Source organism: Vicugna pacos, chromosome 2, assembly GCF_048564905.1.
Source record: "Vicugna pacos chromosome 2, VicPac4, whole genome shotgun sequence".
NCBI classification, from domain to species: domain Eukaryota; kingdom Metazoa; phylum Chordata; class Mammalia; order Artiodactyla; family Camelidae; genus Vicugna; species Vicugna pacos.
The window spans coordinates 18899627-18924968 of record NC_132988.1 but is presented as its reverse complement, the minus strand read 5'-3'; the positions used below and the strand labels follow the sequence as shown (position 1 = coordinate 18924968).

Sequence of the window (25342 nt, the reverse complement as noted above, 5' to 3'; positions counted from 1 at the left end):
ATAAAGTTTTATGGGAACATAGCCACACCGTTTCTTTACAGATTATCTGTGGCTACCTTTGTGCTACAACAGTGGACTTGACTCCTTGCCACAGAGAGACTCTACGGCCCTCAAAGTCTTAAATATTTACAGTCTGACCCATTAGAAATAAAGTTGATTGACCCTGGATTTAAGTGGTCAATTAGTTAATCTCAGTGCACTCCTCTCTTAGAAATTATATCGATGCAAATCTTTGAAGACATTAGACTATCATTTACGAATGGTATTTTAACAAAATTAGGGATATCTTGAAAAAGTTAGCACTCTCTAAATGCACACTTCAGCCTTATCTCGAATCCTAGTTTATTTGTGGTTGATATTGCCAGAGCTTTGAATTTTTTAGGATATCATTACACAGAACAATTTTTGAGAGTCCCTATTTGGAACCAGCGAGGAGGAAGTGTCCTAGGTGCTTTTGATTGTGTTTTTGTAACTTTATACCACAATGACTTAGGTAGGGTTTCCGTTAGTCCCTGACACACCTAGGACTTGTACACATATCTCAACTCCCAATCTGTCGTTTTGACTCTCTGGATATTCTGCTACTTTCTGCCTTTAATGGTGCAGCACTGCCCTTATAGGCAGACCTCATTTTATTGCATTTGGCAGATTTTTTACAAATTGAAGGTTTGTAGCAACCCCACGCAGAACAAGCCTCTCGGTGCCGTTTTTCCAACAGCATTTCCTCACATCTTGTTTCTCTGTCACATTTGGGTAATTCTTGCAGTATTTCAAGCTTTTTCATAGTATTAGGTTTGTTACAGTGATCTGTGATCTTTGATGTTACTACAGCTTGCTGAAGGCTCAGATGATGGTTAGAAATTTTTAGCAATAATACATTTTTAAGCTAAGGTATATACGTTGTTTTTTTAGAATGCTATTGCACACTTAATAGACTACAGGATAGTGTAAACATAACTTTTATATGCACTAGGAAACCCCAAAACTCATGTAATTTGCTTTATTGTGATGTTCACTTAATTGCAGTGGTCTGGAACTGAACCCACGATAGCTCCGCGGTCTGCCTGCATATTACTGCACCTGTGCACTACACAGAATAGCCCAGGAACACTCTTCATGAGTTACATCCTGCACTGTAGCACGAACCCCCTTACACTGACATTGCCCCTCCACGTAGAGCAAAAGCTCCTGAGGGACAGGAACCATCCTGATGCCATCTTCCCACATGCCAGACTTTGACACCATTGGCTGTACAAGACTGATATTTTCATCAAAAAGTATATTTAAAACATTTTCATCCTCTGCCCATGCTTAATTGTTAAAGTAGGTATTAAATTAAGAGTGGCTGCTTAATTTATCCTCCAAATTGGGATACCTTTGGGAGTGAAAGGAAAAGTTATATTAGAGCACAGGCCAGAACTATGTCTGGCAAACTAGGACCGAGGTCGCCTGAAGTTTTTTTGCCTTTAAAATTATAAAATTTCCTTAATTATACCAGGTTTGATTATTAACTGTTTATCATAAAATAGACATGAAAACGACCTTGAGGATGACAACAAAATGACTAAGAACAAAACCTGTTTGAAGAATTGAAAGAATTTCAGGGAACTTGTAATGTGTGCCTGATAAAAGTAACAGATGACTGAGCCTCCTTTCTGTCTCCCACTTCCATAGTATCGTCTCTTTTCAGTCATCAAGGAAAGCAGGTAGCTGTCACGAAAGACAAAGGCCAGTAAAAGAAGAAGGAGGAAAAAGAAAAGGGGAGAAGAAGAGTTGTGTCCAGAATTAGGAAAGGAGATCTTGCACAAACCATCTTGTTTTATTTTTACTCATTTTTAATCAGTGTTGGTTTTTTTTTTAAAGCATAATTAAGCATGCATTGATCTTACAATAAGCTTTACTTATACAGTAAAATTTGAGCACGTGGTAAATTATGCAGCTCACTATATTAAGCCAGGACTTTCCAGTCCACCCAAAGTTTCCAGTAAAGCTCTGTTTGACCTTTGTATAAAAGACCACCTTTACTAGGTGACTTATTTTTGCTGCCCTCTTGGGTGGTCGAATGAGGCCGATTGCCCTGCTGAACAACATACAACCTTCTTTTTGCCAACTGAACATTACACTGGGATGTGGCTTGGAGGAACAGTTTCTCAATACTATAAACAACGGCTTTCTTGGAACAGCTTGTTGCTGAAGCATAAAGAGAGGTTACTCTTGGTTTAGCCCTCAGTAGCATATGAATTGGTTAAGGAAGTAAGTGTGGCTGGCCCACCAAATTACAGTGGCCATAATATAATTAAGTTCAGGATCCTCCCTGGAGGCTCTGAGAAGTATTATTATGACACCAGGCTGAAAGAAAAGGAATTTCTGCAGAGCCAGGAAATTAGTCAGAAGCAGTCTTTGGGGGAAATGTTGCAAAGTCAAAAAAGAAAAATCAGTAGAAACGGCATAAGAGTGATTCAAGGAAAGGGGCTGGTTAAAATACAGTATTTCGTTATCTTGTGATCCTGAGTATATTAAGTCATTACCTTTCAAAAGAGTAGTGTATCTTGGGATTAAATATGCTATTGGAGTTCAGATGGGGGAAGAAATGGAGGATTAAAGATGTTTTTAAAATGTTGAAAACAAAAGGAAATTAGGAAATGATCCTGAAAGGAATTATCAGGAGGGCTTTTGCTGTTTCCTTATCCATATTAAATTGTGCTTAGAAATAAAGTTTTAATAACAACTTACACTTTAAGATATAGACTTAGTATAGACTATTAAAAGGTTATTAAAGATGTGAGTGACTGCATGGAAAGAGAGGGACAAAGGAACGAGAATTTGAGCTGTTTGCTGGCTCCCTCTAAGGCCACAGCACTCAGCAAAGAGCCTGTGTGATTGTCGGATCTTCCCAACAAGACCTTAGTCTGGCTTCAACAGTCACAGGGACAAAAGGTTTCTCAGAATACGTATGAAAGCCGAAACACTGAAAAGAAAGATGTTGAGCCTGGATTTCTTTCCAAATCGTTCCTGTTCAAGGCATCACTCTTTATCTCTTAGGCTCCATGACAGATTGGCTTGAAATAAATGATCAAGCCTTCAGGGCAAGGGTGGTCTATTCTTTGGTAATAGACCACAGCTTTGTCACTCCGTGTATTGTGATAGTCAGCCAGTCCTCTTATCATTCATTGGTTACAACTGAATGATGTAGTGGGTAATCCTGCTTATGTCTGTCTGTCTAGGCATCAGCCATCCATGCAATGACTGCTTCGATATCCTAATAATATCCATGTGTCCTGCCCAGGAAAGCCACATGGCAGTAAACATTGCTTGCATGTAAAGTAGGGTGCTTTGGTGGTAGAGGGGAAGGGCTGCCACTCACTTAAAGTATGACCCCACAGATGGTGCTGCTCAAACAAATCAAGGGACTAAATGTAGTATCTGGCAAATCCACCTCTTCTCCAACCAGTCTTCTACGTACTATGGTTTAGAGTAGACATTAATGCATTGACTATAAACTAGTATAAACTTAATGCTTAATTTCTTCCAACCTCTTGGCGGGTATTTTAATCTCCTACAAGTAGGAATCAAGAAAATGTATTAGAGATGCTCAAGAATCAGTGAGCCTTATATGGTAAAGGGGAAGCCAACCAATTCTTTCTTTCTATGTGGGGTCGCCCCAGATTAAACTGGTGCTTCTGTGTTTTCGTTCTTGGAACAATCCATCACATCGTATCCCCCCACCACGAAGCCATGAAAGTCATTTGGTCTAGTTAGCACTTCAGGTGCTTCAGGTGCCTAATAAGTTTTCGGAATCTTTCTGCTATTGACCTCTAGGCCGTTTCAGCATTATCAAAGTTAACTTTGATACCTTTCACTTCATTTGCATATACCTTTTAACTGGAGAGGGAAGCAGATACACTGTTTTGAAGTTTTACTGTATTTCAGAGACTTTTTAAGATACACCCCCCACCCTTAATTCTGGGTATGACTATTAATATTCTTATAATTTGGGTATTAATATTCCTATTTTATAGATAAGAAAACTCATGTTCAGAAAAGTTAAGTAGTCTTCTTACAATGTATATCTAGTAACTGACAGAACTAGGATTCAAATTCCCGTCTGTCTGACTCTAGTAATTGTGAAATAACCATCCAAAAACCAACCTGTGAATATTTGAAGACCTTTTGCTCCAGAATCAGCACTGATCTCCAACAATCCTGTCTTCAGTGAGCATTCCATAATAAACTAACACAAAGCTAGACTCAGATCATGTTTCTGCTCCCGTCAGCCTCTGTTCCCAAGTATGGGTCAACCTTGAAACAGCTAGTTAAGCAGAAAGAGACGCCAAGCCCGACTTGGCCTGGAGCTTTGTGATTGTAAAGGAAGTTAAGTGTGGCATGCTGGAAGAGCCCCAGTTTGATGTCAGTTGACAAAATGTCCTTCTTTAGAATTGGAGAGTCTTTTATGTTTTTGTTTTTTGAAGTCCCAAGCAGCCAACAGGTGAAAATGCATTATTCATGCAAGTCTTGGGGAAAAGGCTCACCTGTGAATGAGATAAGGCTCTCTCTATCTTAGATGAATGGGGAGTTTGATTTTTCTGCCAAAACAAATGGGGAGTCTAAATATTAGAACTTACAGAGGAGCGTTAGGCCCTTCTAATGTATTTGAAGAAACCTGAGGCTCTTTTGTTCTTTTATTTTCCCAAGTCCATTTCGTAGTCCAAAAGACACATGTCTTGGGGAGCATGTTAAATGTCAGAGAGATATGTCAACTTGTAGACATTAATTAACTCCACCAGATGAAACAGTTGCAGAATGGGATGAATGAGGAAGGGCATCATCTAAGAAGTTATATGCAAGAATAGAAGAACTGAGAATTGTTTCTCATACAGACAACACTTCTCAAGTTTCCTGTCTCCTATTCTGCATAAGTCATCATTACTTGGAGACTGGATGTGGGAAAAGGCTGTAGACATTTTATGGGTTTAAAGTAAGAGCACCAAAAAACTTTAACTATAAATATCATCAGGGCACTCATTTCTCCAACAAGTTTGGTGTGTTATAAATGCCTTCTAGGGCCCATGCCACACCATTAGGGGGATGTCATTTGGGAGCTGCTTTTAGCTACTTAAACCATTTCAGGGACAGATCAGTACTTTCCAAAGAGCTTGGGTCACACAAATGAAAAAAATCTTTTTACAAGTTGTTGGATTAGGTCATAGAGTCGTCTCGGTCCATAGTGTTTAAGCTTCGCCGGCACACGTGCGATTCACAAAGATAGTTTGACTTCAGGGGGCTTTTATTAATGTATTTTATTTCACCCAGAAGGTGTTCTTTATGACAAACAGGAAACCTCACTAAATATAACCCAAAGTTTAAGCAATGGAAAGGCACATAGATGATGTCGTACATTATAAATATTTTTTGTACTTGCTGGTTTATTTCTGAGGAAATTATGAGAGTGACATCATAATGATGACTGACTTTTATTAGTGTTTTTGCTCTGAAGCTCTAGACCAGTAGTTATGAAGAAAAACAAATTGTCTAGTGTTATCCCTTAATGCTTTACCTGATGTTTTCTAGTGACATTAATCCTAGGAAGTAATTCTAGGACGACTAAATTATCATCAGTTCTCTTTTACACATTTGTCATGAAAAACAGCATAATAGCAAAGCACACAATTTCTTAAAACTCATAATGGGACGTAATGACCTTGTATTTTTGTCTAAACTACTGCTTGGATTAGTCTACAAATCAAAGAACAATTTTATTTATTTTTATTGAAGTATAGTTGATTTACAACGTTGTATTAGTTTCTGGTGTACAGCTTTACTGCAGATGCCACACATGAGAAAACCAAATGCCATCAGCAATGCCCCTTCCAGAGCCTTCACCCTGGAAGTCACTTTGTCACACATGCCATCAAATGAGAAACAAATCAGACACTTTATGCGACAACTGTTTTCCACTTAAAACCATCAAAACAGAAAAAATAGATTTTCCTATCAAAATGAAAAAATTATGAGTGTTTAGAAAGGATAATTGAGTTGTCATTTCTTTTAGAGCTGGCCTGGTATATTTCAAAAGTGGCGTTTGGTCTGAGGTTATAGCTCTGTTAGGATAATTGATGAATGAATAAATGCTTATTCGTCCCTGGATAGAACCCTAAAGTCTCAATCCTTCCTCTCGCTGATGGATGGCACCCTCGTTGCCTACTGCCTACGTGAACTGCTGGTCCATCCCTCTGCCCCCCACCATGAGGAAGACAAGGGCTGATTAGTGAGCAACTAAAAGTAAATAAAAATTTTTATTTTGTGCATTTTTCACTAAAAAAGAAATGTTGCAAAGTAGAAGTTATAATTCATTTACAATAGGAAAAAGAAAAAAAAAAAAAAACCCTGAAGTTCAAGTGTGCTAAATTACTTCCCCAAGGTCAAACAGCCTATAAGTCATAAAGCGAGGATTCAAATCCAGCTCTCAATTAAAAACCCACATTTATTTCACTGTGCTGAACCTGTGCCCTCAGATCTCCAAAACTTTCCACAATCAGGGCAAGAATGGGAGAGTGGGTGCACCTTTATACTCTTCCGTTGCATTTCTCTTCTCCCAAAGAATCATACCCGATATTAATAAAGTGTCTCTCTGGGAGATGCTGCTCTTTCTTTCCTTGGATTTTTCTGTCTTCTCATTGTCTGGCCCCCGAAGTCTCAGCTTGAATGTCCATCTTCAGAGAGGCTTTCCCTGACCCCCTGGTCTAAATTAGATTTTCCCAATATGCTTTCCCAAAATGCAATTATGTATTTGTTTGGAGGCTTACTTGTCCAAAGTTCCTTTCCCCAACTAGACCATGGTAGCCCAGCCATGATATAGAGCAACTGGCCAACTTTTGTTGAGCATCAGTCGTGCATCGGCGCCCACTCTGCACTCTGTTCACTACCTCCCAACAACTTATGAGACAGGAAATGTCCCTATTTTGAAGGTGGTTCAAATGGGACAAGAGAAGCTAAGTAACTTTCTCATGTCAAGAAGCTAGCAAGTGGAGGAGCCAGGTTGCAAATCTAGGCAGTCTAAATCCCTGGGCCCATCCTCTTGACACGAATGAATAGTAATGTGATGCATCATGACACGGGAGCAGCTGGCCTGCCATATTTACCCCTTGAAGATGGAGTGGATGCTGGAATCTGAGGGCGGGAGCTGTGCAGTGAGGGAGGATAGATGCTGACGACGTTATAGATGATGAGAGTGGGTACTGGCGGTCGAGAAAGTGGAACCTTTATAAACACCTCATTTGCCCTATGATTTACAACTAGGAACTTATCTCTACCTGGAGATTTTGTGAATTAAAATGGGACGATGAACGTTCCATCAGTTTTGTCCACATTGCTACAAATGTTGAATTATAATCGTATTAGAAAACTCTGTTCTTGTTTGGCTCTTCCCAAAGTTAACTAAGAATACAATCTTAGGCAATTTGAATGTCAGAAGTTTCCTCAAATTCTGCCTTTTGGTCCAAAATTATATTATCCAGAAATACGTAAAGTATGCTTTCCACTATATTAAGAATTATAGGGAACAGAGCTTCCTTTGCACTGAAAACTGTCCTACTGGTGAAACTTCTATGGAAAAGGTGAACAGACAGACACTGTCCTTAGAACTAATCTTCATGTATTTGAAGCAAGTTATGTGCTCTCAGATTTTTTTTTTTGAAATTAAGAAATCCAAGCCCTCCCTTTAGTGTTTTTTGATAAATCCTATTTTATAATTACTTTCACATCTTTAATCTGGACTTCAGGTTTTTTCAGATATCTATAATATATAGTTCCCACACTTATTCTATCTCAATGCAATAATATCATACTTTCCTGATTACAGAAAATATGAAACTGAAGAAATTTATATTTTAAACTGTCACATAGTTTAATTTAAAGATGCACTTCCCAGAAATATATATTAATTGCTTTTAGTCAGAAGTAGTATAAATATGTACTATATCAAATTTCAAAAAGAGTTGCTTACTTTGGATATCTGAGGCATAGCAAACATTTGTTTTCTCAGTGTTGATTTGTAACTAATGACATTTTGGAATAAGAATGATTTGTTAATGTAAAAACGAAAATTTAGATTGAACATTTTTTAGTGTTGCTGTGTTGCTAGCATTCTGCATCTGATCATTTTGTGAAGTAGTGATTCATGAAAATATCAGAGATTCAAAGATTTGGTTTTGTGATCTTGGTCGATGGCAAAGTTTAATTGACATCTAAATCCTGCACATACAAACTGCACTCAGAAAATAATTTCAAAAGTACCGTAGTTTTTACATGACCTTGAAGTTGCAGCAATCTATTGCATAACTTTTCAAGAGAAGTCACAGAGAGGAAACCTCATATTTTCTTAAATTTATTAGTGTTCCTTGGTGGTCTAAACAGTTGGGATTTTTTTCAAGGTTTCTCTTCAAGGCAATAATCTTACTTAATTGTTTAATGTTTGTTCTCATATAAGTCAGTTTGAGTTCTTCTTTAGAGTAACAATAGGAAATATATAATGACAAAGAGCAGTGAAACATGACTAAAATACTCAAGTATCCTAGTGTTATATTTCTATGTAATGATGTGAAGATAATGCTTTTAGCTGCATGACCACCATATTAGCCACACATCATAAAAAACAAACTTTATAAAAGTAACAGGTCAAATTCATTTAAGACAATTTTTTACCCTTAGCTAGAGTTAAGCATTAATCCTTAATATTGTGATTTTTTTTCTGTCATTGAAAGGACCTTGAATCTTCCATTTTCCAGCAGGAGAAAAAAGATTTTTCAAACTACAAAGGTAGAAGCCAGATGAAAATATCAGGGAAGCATTCTTTATATTCCTGGGCTTAATGTTTTAAATAAAGTGTCAGACTTAGTGCCTCAAAGATTTTAGCTTTAAAGATGGTAAATGAAATCTTATGAGGCCATTTTCTTTCGTTTCAGTATGAAAATTTAATATTTCTAATAATTTTATTTAAAAATTTACTTTTATTCTTATAAAAGTTAATAGTCCCTAACTTTGTTAGACCTTTATCAATAAACTATGAAAAATTATTTTTCTTTATTATAGACCAAGTCATTCTAAGAAAGAGATTTCCAAACTGTGAGTCAAATGAGGGACACTTCTTACCCATTAAGTAAAATACATTCTGGGAATTTGAAGGCGTTAAGGTACTTTCTAAATCGTCTTTCTTCCAAAGGAATCAGTTACTTCCTAACAAGGTTTGCCCAATATTTGTCAATCTAACAATTTTTTAAAAAATATTTATACTTTAAGAATGATCCTAAGAAAATCCTTGAGAGAGTGAGAGAATGGAAAACTGAAATCCCCTAAACATAAACAAATATTTCCTTTGTTCTGCAGTGTCGTCAAATCTTTGGGGATATGTATATTTTTTTAATGAATGTATATACTCTCACACGTTCTGGATAATCTTATATTTTTGCTTAGTTCATAACTGGATATTCAAATTTGACTCTAAACTCTGTGTCTTTTTAAAATTTATATAAGTATCTGTTATATCAGTCCATATTGCTCTGAGGTAATTTTCACAGCTGTTTGGCAATATCAAAGATGCGTATTTTTCTATCACAAATCTTGGAAGTGTGTTTTCATATAAAGTTTGTTTTTTGTGGGGAGGAAATATTGTGATTTGTCATCAGTATTATTGGAGATCACAGAAATGTTGGGTGAATTTGTTTCTCCCATTCCTTTTATTTGTTTACTAAAGAAATTACTTTAACTTTAGAGCCTATGAGCACTAAATACATATATTTTTTAACTAAAAAAGAAAAAGATTTCTGCAGTGGCCAAGTATGTATGTTTCAATCCTGGAATAAAAATTCAGATTACCCCGTCTTGGAAATCATTCATTAAGGAGCCACTGGTAACACATACCATCTAAATCTGCTGAAAAGATATAGACAGATCTTTATCAAAACTATGTGGTAAGCCTGGTGCTAAATATAAGTATAAATGTGCCTTTCCATGCCTGCAATTGTCTGAAGTCCAAAAGTTCTTCGGATGGTAGCAGGCAAGATAATACTTCCTCTACTTAATTTAAATGCATTCCTCATCTGATTCAAATGTAGGGCTACACATTCTCTACTTCAAAAATCACATTCCCTTCCCAAATCTTACTATTTTATGGATCAGATAGATTTGAGGCTGGCTCTTGCCTCTCTGTCCATTGTAGTAGCTATGTCTTCTATTCACATGGCACGTTGGAATTTACAAAGTGGTTTTACATTCGTTGTCTTCTTTGATTATCTGAGGGGCTTTATTAGAGGGAGAAAAAATATTATCGAGGAGTTTTCATTTGCCTCTCTCTATCGCTTTAAATAACCAGGTAAACGCCTCGAAAGGATTGTTGAGTGTGCTACTCTGTTTTTTGGTGGTATACTAGTTTTCATGTATTGTTTCATCTAAAATCCAGTTTAAAAAAAAAAACAAAACCTCTTTCCTCTCTTTAATTAATGATTTATTTAATTATTTGAACCCCTGCCTAATTCACCAAAAGATTTGGGTGCTTTACATTGAAAGGAACAGGTCTGATAGAATTGTAAAGCAAGCGAGAAAAGATAAGAGCGCCACACTGCGGGAGGGAGGTGTGATAAAAGAGATGTGAAGGAGAGTGGAAGTGCTCCACAGTGGTGGTCCCGGGTTTGCCAGCGCTAACTGGGCTCCTCCTTCTCACACTGAAGTCAGAGATATTAAGTTGCCAGTTTGAAATCGGCCATGGTGAGAGTATTTACACCGCGGAAATGTACACAAGCCAGGATTTTTATTTTTCAGATAGTCGGTTTATCAATGGCCCTAAAGCCTAAATTAACCTTTGTGTTAAAATAACTGATGTATAAGCTTCATTTTATTCTCCTGCAGAGCTTTGTAAACTTAAGCAGGACTGTTTCAGTACTGCCTCAGTCCATGAACAATGGGTGCTGATGAGGGAATACAATCAGTTTTGTGTTTGTTCATGTCTTTCAGAACTATTTGGAGGGCGGCAGTGGAACATTATTGTTGACGTTATTTTTCCTCCAATCAGATGATCTTTTGTGACTTCCGGTTGTACATTTTGGGCAGGTTACTCAAATCCTCGATGCCTCTGTGTCTCTAATGCAGAAAATAAAGATAATAATAAAATAGTATTAAGCTTTATAGAGGTATACAGTTTAAACAATATAATGCTTGCAAATTACTTAGCATGGTCTCTGATACAAAGTAAGAGCTCAATACATGTTACCTTTTATGATAAGGCTTCCACTGGCATAGACGAGATACTTTCTAAGACACTAGAAATGCCAAGATAAGGTCCCTGCCCTTAAAAAGCTCACAGTTGGGGAGGGTATAGCTCAAGTAGTAGAGCTCATCCTTAGCATGCATGAGATCCTGGGTTCAATCCCTAGTACTTCCTAAAAATAAACAAACCTTAATTATCCCCCTCCACCAAAGTAAAATAAATAATACAACAAAAAAGAATAATGCTATTTAAAAAAAAAAGAAGAAGCTCATAGTCTAGAGGAGAATTGGTTTAGTTCCTAATTTACATATTACGTAAATTACATACATTTTGCTGTGCCTAACAATGTAGCTGGCCAATACTTCACTCATTTACAGTTCAGTCTAGAAATGTGTTTTCTTTCTTTCTTTTGTTTTCTTTCTTTCTTTCTTTTCTGTCTCCTTTCATTCTTTCTTTAGTTGAAGTATAGATGATTTATAATAGTGTGTTAGTTTCAGGTATACAGCAAGATATATATATATATATACATATAATTTTTTTCAGATTATTTTCCACTATAGGTTATTACAAGAAAGCGAATATCCTGTGTTATACAGGAAATAGATACTTTTTAAAATCTAAGGTCCAACAAGTATTAAACCTGTAGCTTGTAACAGAAGAGTTTAGTATAGTCATAGTCTTTTTTAATTATTATTTTTATTCATTTTTAACTCCATGAATACTCTTGGTTTTTTGTCAAACTATTGTTCATTTATTTTCACGTACCCTAAACATACAGCATAAGAGGTTTGCTTTCTCTAAGTGTTGCCAACACCCCTGTACATTTCCTTCTTCAAAAAAGTGTTGAGTGCTAGGATTTGGGGGTGTTTTTTCTTCTGGTTTTATTGAGATGTAATTGACATACAGCATGTATAAGTTTAAAGTTACAGCATCATGCAATGATGACCACAGTAAGTTTAGTGAACATCTATCATTTCTTATAGATACAAAAGTAAGAAATAGAAAAGAATTCTTAGAATTTTGTTTCTAAGAGGAATTTACACTTTTTGTAGCTTTACTATTTTATTATTATTTCAAATAGATGTTTCATGCATTTTGGTTTTAATATTTTTAAGTTTAATTTGAAGCATCTTTTCTATTAGAGTAGATGTTTTGGAGAGCTGAACTTTGGGATGTCACAGGTATTATTAACTCTTGACACACACTGAGTCAGATAGTCCCTAGTGCTCAGGCCAGTCCCTGAGAGCATATGGGATTCCTTGGGCAGCACGTGTAAAGGTTCCACTGCAGCTAACTGCTGCATGGACAGTGTAAAAGGGACAAGCCAATCCACCATGTAATGTGCCACACTGGATTAGAGGTCACAGTTCAAATTGGTAAATGCTTAGGGAAAAACAGAAATCTGGAAGTTGATTCCATTTGACAAACATAAAATTTGTGTAAAATAAATCGTGTACACCCACACATAAAATAGTGCGATCGTAACAGTTTTTACATACATAACTGAATACGTGTGTACTTTTTTCCCTGAAGGCAGGAGATGTCAAAAGAACATTAGTATATGGAATGAGAAGCAGCTGGGAAGCTGTAAATTCTAGAAAAGAATCACCTCTAGTATCTTCCCTCTGTGTTGGTTGGAGCTTAAATCCAGTGTGACTGATTTATTTTGTTTATGTTTGAAAAGAGTGAGGAGGAGAATTGTTGAAGAAGGTACTGTGACTTGGAGATAGCTGGTCTGCATCTAGATTATCTTTCATCCTCTCATGTGTACTTTTCTAGTCTGTTTTTGCATTTGCTATACCTTCAGAAAATAAAATGTGCAATCCTAAACGTAGATTTGACATGGACCAATTGGCCCACGGCAGAAATCATATTCCCCATGAGACACATCCTAAAAACTCTGAATTGCAGAGTATCTTCTAGCGTCTCTCCAACTTCATTCGAAGGACAGACCTCTCTGTTGGGGGAGTGTGCTCGGGGTAGGCATGGCTCCTGCCAGCACATGAAGGCTGTAAATACTTTCTTCGAGAACAGGAGCAGTGGGAAGTACTATTAGGCAGAAGTAAGGCCTTGAAAGGACAAGACAGTGCCTGGAAGAGCATTCAGTCATCAGGAAACCAAGAGAGTAGTTGAAGGAAGTTAAAGACTTCTCTAAACAAAAAACCAAATCTGGAAAAATAGAGGAAATTTTAAAGAAACGGGGAGAATTAGTACCATATGTGATAGGGTCTCAGTGTATTGTGGCTGCTTTCATGCTCAGAGTACAGTGAAGGGAAGCCGAAAGAGTGAGTAATAAAATGGCACAAGATATTTTATTAAAATGTTGATTTCCAAAGTAAAATTTGTGTGAGTACCAAATTATTCCATGTATAACTTCAACTTCTTCGATAGAGTTGACCATGACCTTCTCCCTAGAGAGGAGGATGAGCTAAAGAACCTCTCAGATTTTTTCTGGAATGTCTTCTGATACCAGATGACAGGGTTGGTTTTTTTTTTGTTTTGTTTTGTTTTGTTTTTTCTCACAGCAACCAATTCTCCAACACCAAGCGGGTGTTCAAAAATTCAGTTCCATTCTGACACTAACTCCCTGGAGTTAACCTTGACCCCATGGATTAAGAGCTCAGTCCCACAAGACTATCTCTGTTCCAAGCACTGGCTTCGCACATTTCTGCCCAAATGACTACAAATTCAGGGGTTCTTATCAGCTCCCCCGCAGACTTAGTCACTCATAGAACGGCTCACAGAACTCAGGAAGCTGCTTTACTTACCATTACTGGTTTATTATGAAAGCTCCAGCTCAGGAGCAGTCAGAGGGCGGAAGAGACACATAGGGAAAGGCATGGGGCTGGGGGACGTGGAGCTTCCATGCCCTCTCTGGACATCCCACCCTCCAGCACCTCAGTGTGTTGGCCAACCTGGAAGCTCTCCAAACGCCATCATTTAAGGTTTCATGGAGGCTTCATTAGGTAGGTATGATTGATTCCATCATAGCCATTGGTGATTGAACTCAACCTCCAGTCCCTCTCTCCTCCCTGGAGGTTGGAGGGTGGGACTGAAAGCACTCATCCTTCAATTACCTTTGTTGGTTCCGCTGGCATCAGCCCCCTTCCTGAAGTTATCTGGGGGTCCATCAAGAATCACTTCTTTACCATAAACTCAGGTGAGGTTGACCATTAGCAAGGACAAAAGACACTCCTGTCATTCAGGAAGTTCCAGTGGTTTTAGGAGCTCTGTGCCAAAAACCAGGGACACAGACCAAGTCTATTTTTCATTATAGCACTCCCCATGCAGCCCCTCCCATAAGCTAACTCAGGGTCCTAGGGGGATTGACTCTTCTTCTGAGACCAAATTAGACTTTTGGAACTATTGAAAAGCACTGCTTCCTGTCTTTTCCAGGAGTTGTGAAGAGATTAATACTATACAGTGTGTTTTGAAACTTATGAACTAAGCAAAATAACAGTTTTAGCGATATTAAAATCCTCCAGTTAGTAGAAACAGTTTGCCCATGTTGAAATTTTTCCTTCTTTGCATCCTGGGATTAACACAGTTTTGCTCTTGACTGAATTCATATATGCCCACGTGTTATCTAATGGTCTCCACCTTCTCTTCAGTTCTGAAAAGTGCTTTCACTTCACTCCGAAGGGTGTTGGTTGATCTTGCAACACGGACAGCTAAGAGAGAGTGCTTGCTGTGGGAGAGCTTTCCCTAAGTATCTCTTTATGAATTTGTGGGTGAACTTCACCAGTCTCCTCTTTCAGGGCACTCACAGTAAGGCATGGCCAAGATGGTTCAAGGCATCAGTGCTTTGGATCCTTTTAAAACACAGATTAAAGTAGACATGTAGTAGACCAAAAAAGAGTAATGCTCTTTCCCACAAGATGTCCTCAGCCTAATCTCCAGAACCTGTGATTATGTTACTTTACCTGGCAAAGGGAAATTCAAATTACACTGGATTATCTAGGTGAGTTCAGTGTCATCACACAGTCTTAAAAGTGGAAGAGGGAGCAGAGAAGTTCAGAGCGATGAGATTATGAGGATTCAGCCTACCATAACCAGCTTTGAAGATGGAGGGTGGAGGGCACCAACCAAGGATGCCACATGGCTTCTAGAAACTGAAAAGGGAAAGGAAGTGGATTATGCCCTAGAGCCTCCAGAAAGCAGCCCAGCTCTGCAGACACATTTATTTCAGCCAGGTGAGACCCATGCTGTAGTCTAACCTATAGATTTTAAGATAATAGATTTGTGTTGTTTCAAGCCACTCTGTTTGTGGTGATTTTTTTTTACAGCAGCAATAGAAAACGAAGACACCTGATATTGTATTTGAATTAACAATTCTCAAACAAATTTATTTCTTGTGTCTGAACAGCGAAAGGTTCTGGTCTCAGAAGCACAGGTTTGCATGACGAGTGGTCCACATTGGTCTCCAAGTCCTCTTGTTCCTCTCCTGACACGTGCTAGCAAAACATAGACATTTGGATCACAATTAACAAAGAAAATGTCATGACCTGCCTTATAATAAAAGTATAGACTTTATAGAGAATTAAAAATACCCCCCTTCTGTTCTTATGTTAATCCTTAGAAGCTCTTTCATTATTAAGAGAACAACAGTTCTGCTGGAGGCCTTCACACCTGTGTGCCTGGGGCGTGTATGTCAGTTAAGTTAGAAGGTGGTCTTGTGTTGGCAGAAACTCTGCCTAATTTTCATGTAATTTATCTGTTATAAAATCAAGCTTTTTTTCTTTTTCCCATCATGTTTTACAGTAGAGAAAGCTCAGTGATAATATACTAATTAACCTTTGTGTTGGAAGTTACCCAGAACATGTGTTTATTCTCTTTAATACTTGTATTTTGGGCCCTGCGTATTTCTAATAGCATAGCACTGTTTAAGTTCCCCCTCCCCAAAACCCCAAATCAGCATCATAAGAAAGTGGGAGGGGGGTGAAACAACTAAAAACTCACTTTGTTATCTGCTTCCGTGCATAAATTCCTGGAGGGCAGGAATTCATTTTTATTGATTATCTTATCCTTGGTGTCAAGTACAAGGCCTCATGCATAGTAGGCATTCAATAAATATTTGTCGAATAAATGTTAAATACAAAAATTTTTGGCAAGGCAGTATCAAGGAATATCTTGAACTCAGCAGTGTATTGTTTAATTTACATTCCCTCCCTGGCTTTCTGTTTCATTGCCATAGGCCCGTTGGGTACATTGCTGAACTTGAACCTAGTCACTTGCCAAAGGGTCACCAAGAAAACTATGCAAAAATGAGAAACAGTGCTTCCAGTTCAGTGCTGTCCAGTCCTGTTTCCTAAAATGCACAAGTCAATTGTCAAATATAAAATGTTAAAACAAATTTTAAAGAAGTTGGAAATCAGAAAAAATTAACTTTAACCACATTGAAAGTATGAAGTTAATGTTTTCTTTAAAATACCATCATGAAAGACCATGCCCCACAAGTTCTCTTAAAAAAGAAAAAGAATTCTTTCTGTCACAATCATTTTATGACTACCTGTCTTTTTCAACAGATGCTTAATTTCCTTCAAAGAGTCTTCCTTAGTCAGTTGGTTAGAACTTTGCGGTTCTCACTGGGGAGGAGTTTACCTCAAAACTATAGGACTAGATCTGATCTAGGACTTACACGAAAGTCATTGATCCTCTTTGTTTGGGGGTTTTGTCTCTTTTCTGCTGACCGTGTGAAATTGTTCCTGAGAGCTGAATGATAATTAGAATGGCAGTGAACTACTTATTCAAAGTCCCTAAGGAGGGTTTTATGATTTATTCTGAAACATGGGTTAATCTCAAGGCTCCAAAGTGTATAGAGATATTATCTTCAAATCATTCGACTACCTGATTTTGAGGAGTCATTGGTGCTTGGTGAGGGTCTGTCCAGAAGTTGATGTGGTACCGGGAGGACTGAGCAAGGGGAAGGGACAAAGGGAGAAGCTCATTGTAGCCTCTGAAGATGCTCAGATGAGAGTTCAATCAGTGAGCTGGGGGAAAAAAAAATTACCCAAACAGAGGAAACCCTGACATCTCGCTTATAAATTACTTGTTGCCCAATTGGTTCAGTAGTGATGTGTGCTCCTAGAAGCATAAGGTATACACAAAGGGTTTCTTATCAGTAATGAAGTACAAAGTATAATGTGAATAGTTTGGACACATTGCTGCTTTTCACATGGGGAAGGATAAAATATTTTGGACACTGAGTTAACAGTTTTCAAAACTATGCTGTTAGAAGTCACTGTCGTTTTGAAAGGCGTGGCTCCCCGCACCACAGGGCTTCCTTTGCCATTCTATGAATGTGTTTTTCTCCCTTTTTAACCAGCTTGGCTGAACTAATTAATCACTAGAGGTTCCTTCTTCCCAGATGCTCACCAGAAACAGTTCAATAATTTGACATTTCTGGAAGGCTGCATGGTTTTAATTCCATCAGGCTACACATAATGAGGGGAAGGAGGAAGGGGAAAGTCAGTAACATCGACACAAGGGTTTTTTGCTGAGCCTGGGAGAGCTGGGCTGCTGGCTTCCATCCTGCCTCCAGGGGCCAACACCCTGGCTCTGATGCCAATGAAGACAATGCTTGAAGCAACCATAGAGGACCTGGAAGCCTCAGATGTCTGGTGGTGTTTCTGGCAGTGTGGCCTCTGACCCTGCTCCAAAGTTAAGGCTTAAACACCCAATCGACGTATTCTCCATGCTTGTGATTTGTCAGTAACATACTTTGAATGGACAGCGTAACTCTGAAGGCTAATTCAAGCTATGTGAACCTACTAATATTTTAATCTCCTGACAGCAGTCATACATGCCTCTTTCCCAGTCTCTGAACATTTAAGAGTTGTGTTATCCTAGATAATTTTAAAAGCTAGTTTCGAGAGACACTCTAGGATATTTACATAATACATTAAATTTTGTCCACAATACAGTTATGAGAGTATTTCTCTGAAATGACTTAAAAGTAATTAGTCATGTGTCTAAACCCCCCACAACACTACTTTGCACCTAGAAGTTGACTTTAAAAACATGAAATCATATGTAATGATTAAACAAATGTAAATCCTATAACCTGAAAAATTCAGGATTATTGACATTTTTTAAATGGCTTTCTTGATTTATTTTCTTGTCATTCAAATGTCTCACTCTCTTTCTATATTTGGCACTTTATTAGAAGTCAGTGTTGCCCCCCCCCCCGATACATTCACACAATAAGGACATCTCTAAGGTGAACTTCCATCACTTGGGGATTTGTTTAAATCCCTTTGCCCGTCCATCTTTCTCTTGTGCATGAATCCTACATTCCTAATTCCCGAAAAACCAGCCAGCACAGTTTTAAACCATGTTGCTTTCCAGCTCAAACTGTCTTTCAGATGATTTGATTAAAAGTTACAAAAGACCTACTTTCAACAAAAGCTTCTTATAAGGGAACACAAACTTTTGTGAAGTGGGCGTGCTGTACTTATCCTGCATTCACAGATTTAGGGGGAAATATGTGCGGAAGGAGAATTAATCACGAACTAAATCCCTACCCGAACCCCCCAGGGCCTCCTTATACATCCATCAAGGAGGTTTAGACGTGCAGGGGCTTTTCTACGACCGAATCTTACTTACACATCCCTGCTTTCTACGTCTCATCAGAAAGGCAAGAGATATTTGTTTAATGAAGATAGAAGAAAAACAGCAACGTCGAGCCAATGTTAAAATCGTCGTAGCAAGACAATCCAAAAAACAGAGGCTTATTCATAAATCACAGTCAGAGAGCCTTACCCTTCAGTGAGATTGTTCCTTTGCCTAAAATTAAAATTAAGCATATGGTGATACTGCAAATGAAGAGGCTGACTTTTTAGATTAGTATGAAGAATCATTTGGTAGTTCTGGGATCTTTGCATCCACTTTATTATTTATACTCTCTTAAAGTCTGAATGTTTCTGCTTTGGATGGCATGCACTTGAAGGAGTTTTTCTCTAATCCAGGAATTAAAACAATGTTTATTAAAAGCCCGATTTTATGCCTAAAACTGTAAATTCACAAATCCATGTAGCACACAAACTACAAACAGTTCTGTGCTTTGCTAGTAACACATGCTCTTCCAGGGGACAAAGGCCGGAGAGTGCGTCCATGATCGAGCATGACCTTGTAAAAAAGTTACAGTATTAGAGATTTATTTTGTCCTCTAACTCTTCCGAGGAGTGACTGACAGCTGTTCACCATAGGAGATGTTGTGATGTTTAGTGGAATAGCGTGTGGAAGGTGATGTCCTAGTGACAATTGTAACATTCAGTTTCTGTCACATTTTTCTCCACTGTGCATAGCTCGTCAGGCTACAGAGAAAGGGCTCCCTGGCTTACCAGCATATGAACTTGAAGTCTCTGATCTAGATAATTTTAGATACTTTGATTTCATTATAGAAATTCCTAGACTACTTGTGGGATAAAACAAATGCCGAGACCATATTGAGTTTCCTCAAGCTGAATTAGCAGAAAATAAAGATAAAATGCCTTTCTATTTAAGAAACATGATGATGTTTTAATTGTTACAGCATTTGGCATGCCTAATGTATACAATTCTTGACATTCATATAATAACAAAAGAAATTTGTTTGGGATTTTTCTTTTATTTCCAAGTGTCCCCTTTCCTTTCGAGTATTTCTCCCACCCCCACCCCAGCCCTGGCTTTTAGCTCACTTCTCATTTCTCCCTCTTTCTGTAAAGAAAAACTCTATCCAGGGAAGGGAGACATGTAAAAATACCTCATTTCTATGTAGATAGGGCCAAGGCTGCTTATTACCTTGCTATGACAAGCAGACCACCATGGTTGTGACAACTGATGTAGCTGCCTCCAGGGTAAAACAAAGGTTTACATATTACACAAGCAATTTAACTGTTTTCTAAACATATTGCCAAGACAGTGGGAGTTGGCAGCCCACACTGTGTTTTAGGTTTTGGAGACTTGGATTAGAAGTGACTGCTGATTATGAACCTTTTTATTTGTCTTCTGTGAACTACAAGCAACCTAGTAACCCAGCAAAGAATTCTTCACAGCACTTAAACTTGTCTTCCGAGCTTCCCCAGATTGCATACACAAATCACTCGACAAAAGTGGTGTACGCATAGATAACCGTGCGACGCAATTGTCTCCTTCCAACCCTTAAAGAGTTCCGCAAAGTGAAATGTTTTATAATCCTTTTTGTGCAGTAGGCAAGGAAGAAAAGAAAAGAGTTTGGGCAAAGATTATCCAGAAGAAAGAAAGAGACTCTTTTGGGGGTTCCAGTTGAAACACAATAAAGAACATAATTAACTTCACAATTCTTTGTGTTTTTCATTTGACTGCAGGGAGGAGATGAAAGAGGACTGCTGAGCCTTGCATTCCATCCCAATTACAAGAAAAATGGAAAGCTCTACGTGTCTTATACCACCAACCAAGAACGGTGGGCTATGGGGCCTCATGACCATATACTGAGAGTCGTGGAATACACAGTATCCAGGTATCACTGAAAGTCGTTTAGCCTTATTTTCTCATCTGCCCTTCCTAATTTTTTGTTCGATGTTACAAATAATTAACCGTAAGGTGGCAATAATTAAACCGCCATCTCCATCTTGCTTAAAACCCCATATGGATCTTTCAGGAAAATTGTGGACAATGGTAGCTTTGGCACCTGCCCTGCGATTCTCTTGCCACCTAATGCCACTTCAGAAGCAACCTAGAAAATAATGTGATTTCTCAGTCATTTTCATTTGCTGCATTTTAAGTATATGTTTGCTTATTTATGGGCCAGGTGTTTGCGTCCCTGTTTGTGTGCTACTTACTTTCTGCGGATCCACCTTATGTCTTTAACAATCATGGTTTGCTCCCTCCTCACCATGTAGGAAAAACCCCCATCAAGCTGACCTGAGAACAGCCAGAGTGTTTCTTGAAGTTGCAGAGCTTCACAGAAAACACCTGGGAGGCCAGCTGCTCTTCGGTCCCGACGGCTTTTTGTACATCATCCTTGGTGATGGGATGATCACACTGGATGATATGGAAGAAATGGATGGGTTAAGGTAAAAAAAAAAAAAAGTCCCCCTTGATGTTAAAATGTTTTAAGTGCCAGGAAAAAGAGTCAGAATCAGTGAGCTGAGAACTGTCTTTGAGTTGTATCACCTTGGTTAAATATTTCACTTTTACTATCAGCGCCTGCATTTATAAGGTGAAGGGGAATTCAGTAAACATGCTGATGTAATATTTTTGAAAGTCGCTGTACCGAGATGTCCTATAACGAGCTCCCGCTGCCTAGTCTGGTCAGCAGCTGCGGCTCGGCCGCCCCGCGCGGCCACGCTGCCTTCAACACCGCGTGTGACGGACAGCACCGTCCAGCCGAGCTTTTGCGGGGCATTAAACTCGTGGACTGGCCAAAAAAATTTAGAGGACGGATGCAGAAACAGGGCGCCACTGATGCTGCAGCCTCTGGGCACCCTTGAGCCTTGTCTGAAACCAACTTCCCTCGGTTTCATTTCCCACGATATGGAATTTGGAACTTCAGTAATTTTGTCTCGAATGGTGGGGAGGGGGAGTTCTTTCATCCGTAGAGCAATACAACAGAAACGGAAAGCACTTACGTGGTCCTCCGATTCCTCAGTGACTTCACGGGTTCTGTGCTGCGGCTGGACGTGGACGCAGACGTGTGCCACGTGCCTTATTCCATCCCCAGGAGCAACCCGCATTTCAACAGCACCAACCAGCCCCCCGAAGTGTTTGCCCACGGCCTCCACGACCCCGGCAGGTGAGACGAGCCTGTCCTCTCTCCTTCCCAACAGGGATTCGGAAAGGGGTGGGGTGGGGGGAGGGAGAGGGTTTCTGAGCCCACAGCAGCCGAGAGTGGTGTCCAAGGTTGTGTCTCTAAAACACACCAGGTCATTATCTCACCCAGTATTTTGCCCTCTGTCTGCTAGTAATGTGTGAAGCAGATTGAGAAGGCAGATCAGACAGGGAAGAGGACAATTTCATGGAGACAAAAATCGCCTTAGCATTTTGGAGGGCTGTTATTAGATAAACACTGTTGGACCAATGTCATGATTAAGACAAATCGAAACAATTCTGAGAGATAATGAACCTTGAATTTGTCTCCTTCAATCCTTCTAAATGTTAATTTTCTTATACATGAAATGGGGCTATTAATAGCCACCTGGCAAGGATGCTGTAATGATTAAATACAAATCTGTAAGTGAAGCACCAAGTAGAGTGTCTGACATACCTGGTAGAATAAATTATAGTTCTTATTATCATAGCTTCACTTAATGTATTTCTCAGTGTCATTTGTAAGGAGTTGAGCTAAATGTTAACCTTGTTTTCTTGAAAAAAAATTACGAATACCAGAGGAATTCAAATTGACTGTTTACCACAATGAATCACAAAGAAAGGACCACTGAGAAGTATGTGCAGGGGTGGGGTGGGGAGTTTGGGATTAACAGATACAAACCACTATATACAGAATCGATAGACAGTGACCTACTGTACAGCACAGGGAACTATATTCAATATTTTATAATAACCTATAATGGAAAAGAATTTGAAAAAGAACATATATGTATAACTGAATCACTACCTTGTACACCAGAAATGAACACCACATTGTAAATCAACTATACTTCAATTTTTAAAAAGTTAACAAAAAGAAGTAGGTAGAGTGAGAAATTTGGTATACACTTGAAAAATGCTAGGAAGTATATAGTACAGCAATTCTGTGATGAAAATTTCATCCAATCTGTGGTCTGTTATTCATACTGGCCACATTTATTCATTTACTAGTTAAGTTATTATTGCTATTTAATGTTTATTGCGTGTTCACTACGTGCAAGGTGAGTATTTCTCAAACTTTTTATTTTTATAATCCCTCCTGCCCTTCATCTCCCCTCCATCAAAGTCCAAGTCTACAGTTCATTTCCTTTTTGGCATCTCGGCAGACCTTAAAATCTGTGCGACAGGGAATACTTAAGGTGGGTTCAGGATGTGGAGGAAACTGTCACATTCCATTCCTATAGCTCAGAACGCGCGGATACCACCACAAAGCAGCACTTTGAAGTCGAGCAGCCTGAGTCACCACAATCCCACTGCAGCCTTCATGCCACCTTCCCGGGGGGTCCCGGGCCCTCAGTGTAAAAACACAGGGTGAGGTGCTTTACAGCCCTTTCGTGTGGTGAGATGCCTGAGCTGTGGAGTCTTACCTCCTCGGGCGGTGGAGAGCTGACGGAACAGCCTGCCTCCCTCCAAGAGTATTTCAAGCAGAGGAGGATTTAATAAAGCAGAAAAGAAACAAAAATCATTATTGGCTAAAAGCAAAGCTGGCTTGTATTAAGCACCTTGGTGCAGAGTAGTTAACCGAGTGTGTCATGCACGACAATTTACTGATATCTTTCAGCAGCATTCTAAGGTAGCTGGCATCAGTCACCCCCCCTCCTTTTTTTCAAAGACTTTAATTTTTAGATCAGTTTGAAGTTCACAGCAAAACTGAGCAGAAAGTACAGAGATTTACTGTGTACCCCTTGTCCCCACACATGCATAGCCTTCCCCATTATCAATACCTAGGCTCCCCGAGTGAAACATTTGTTACAATTGTGGACCCTACACTGACACGTCATTACCCCCCAAAGACCATAGTTTATAGTAGGGTTCCTTCTTGGTGTCGGACGGCCTATGGGTTTGGACACGTGTAATGACATGGATCCACCATCATAGTATCATACAGAGAAGTTTTGCTGCCTGGGCTCTTTTTTATAGAAGAAATTAAAGGTTAAGAGGGCCAAGTGGTTCTTAGTGGATTTGGTATTCAGCCAGAGCTAGACCTCATGGCCTCCAGCAGCTCCACCTCTAGGAGACCTGGCCTTTTCTCTCAGATTTGCTCTTTCTTGTTAGAAACAGGTCAAACCTTTTTGGTCATACTTTCTCCATCTTCAAAAGAAGGGAAATACAGAAAAAATTTCTCACCTTGGATGGACTTAGTTCCGCCTTAAGTCACAGCCGGTCTGTGTCTTGATCCCTGCCAGACACTGTATTCTGTGAATTTTTGAATTAATGAGACAGTAAAGGGACTGTGGCCACAGAACAAATAACCCACCTTTCACAGATCAGGCTTATAGTTTCCCTAATATGAATGGGAGCATCCAGCACCAAAAGGATTTCTCTCATTGTTGCTCTTGCTTAAATAATTGCTGCATATGACTTACATGTCTCTTAAGCCCCATAACCTACTCTCAGATTTTGATTTTAATTTTTAAATTTATTTAATAGTCCCAATGATTTTGTTTTTGTCATTCATGTATTCTGTTGGCCTGAAACAGTGATTCTCAATGATGATTTTCCCCCAGAGGACACTTAGCAATGTCTTAGAAGCATTCTGGGTTTTCCTAAATTGGAAGGAGATCACGCTACTCACATCTAGAGGGTGGAGGCCAGAGATGCTGCTCAACATCCTACAGTGCTCAGAACAGCGCCCCCTTCTGCCCAAAAGAAAGAAGTACCTGGCCCAAAATGTCTATAACGCCAAGCTTAAGAAACCTAAACAACAATGCAAGACTTTTCCAAATTTGTGAGAACACAAAAATATTCAACCTCATTCTTTGCCCAACCCAAACTCCCCATGCCTACTCCCTCACTGATTTAAAGAATCAACAAATATTGAGCCCCTCTAATATTATATAATACAGTGAGAAAGAAGTTGGAAGTGGTTCCCTTCCTCATGGAATTTACATTCAGTGGCTTAAGCCACAGACATATTCTGGCCCCAGATTACAGGTAAACATGAAGTCAGAGTTCACATGAAGAACTCAGTGGTTGTGGGGACCAGCTTAATTTTATTCCTTGAATTGGAGTGCATGCTTTCCTTTGTTAGAGCAGCCTGAGCTTCAGAATGTAGTGATTCTATGTAAGAAATATAAAACTAATGCTATAACTAACACAGATCTTCCTTGACTTACAATGGAGTTCTGTCCCAATGAAATCAGAATAAGCTGAAGATACCTTAAGTCAAAAATACACTTAATGCACCTCACCTACCGAGCATCATACCTTAGCCTAGCCCACCGTAAATGTGCTCAGAGCACTTACATTAGCCTAGAG

General features: G+C 39.0%; 1 protein-coding gene and 1 long non-coding RNA gene across 2 annotated transcripts in view; one reads left to right on the top strand and one right to left on the bottom strand.

The window, feature by feature from the left end:
• The window catches only part of HHIP (hedgehog interacting protein), an 85848-nt gene that overhangs the window by 34708 nt on the left and 25798 nt on the right, over nucleotides 1-25342 (top strand). The window contains exons 5-7 of the mRNA XM_006209918.3: nucleotides 20584-20735; nucleotides 21118-21291; nucleotides 21867-22010. Coding sequence (XP_006209980.1) covers nucleotides 20584-20735; nucleotides 21118-21291; nucleotides 21867-22010 — 470 coding nt within the window. The remainder of the gene's footprint in view (nucleotides 1-20583; nucleotides 20736-21117; nucleotides 21292-21866; nucleotides 22011-25342) is intronic.
• On the bottom strand, nucleotides 15590-21482 carry LOC140701155 (uncharacterized). The gene is made up of 3 exons (XR_012080062.1): nucleotides 21392-21482; nucleotides 21140-21259; nucleotides 15590-15711 (listed from the first exon to the last, which is right to left on the bottom strand). It is a non-coding gene; the product is annotated as an uncharacterized lncRNA (long non-coding RNA).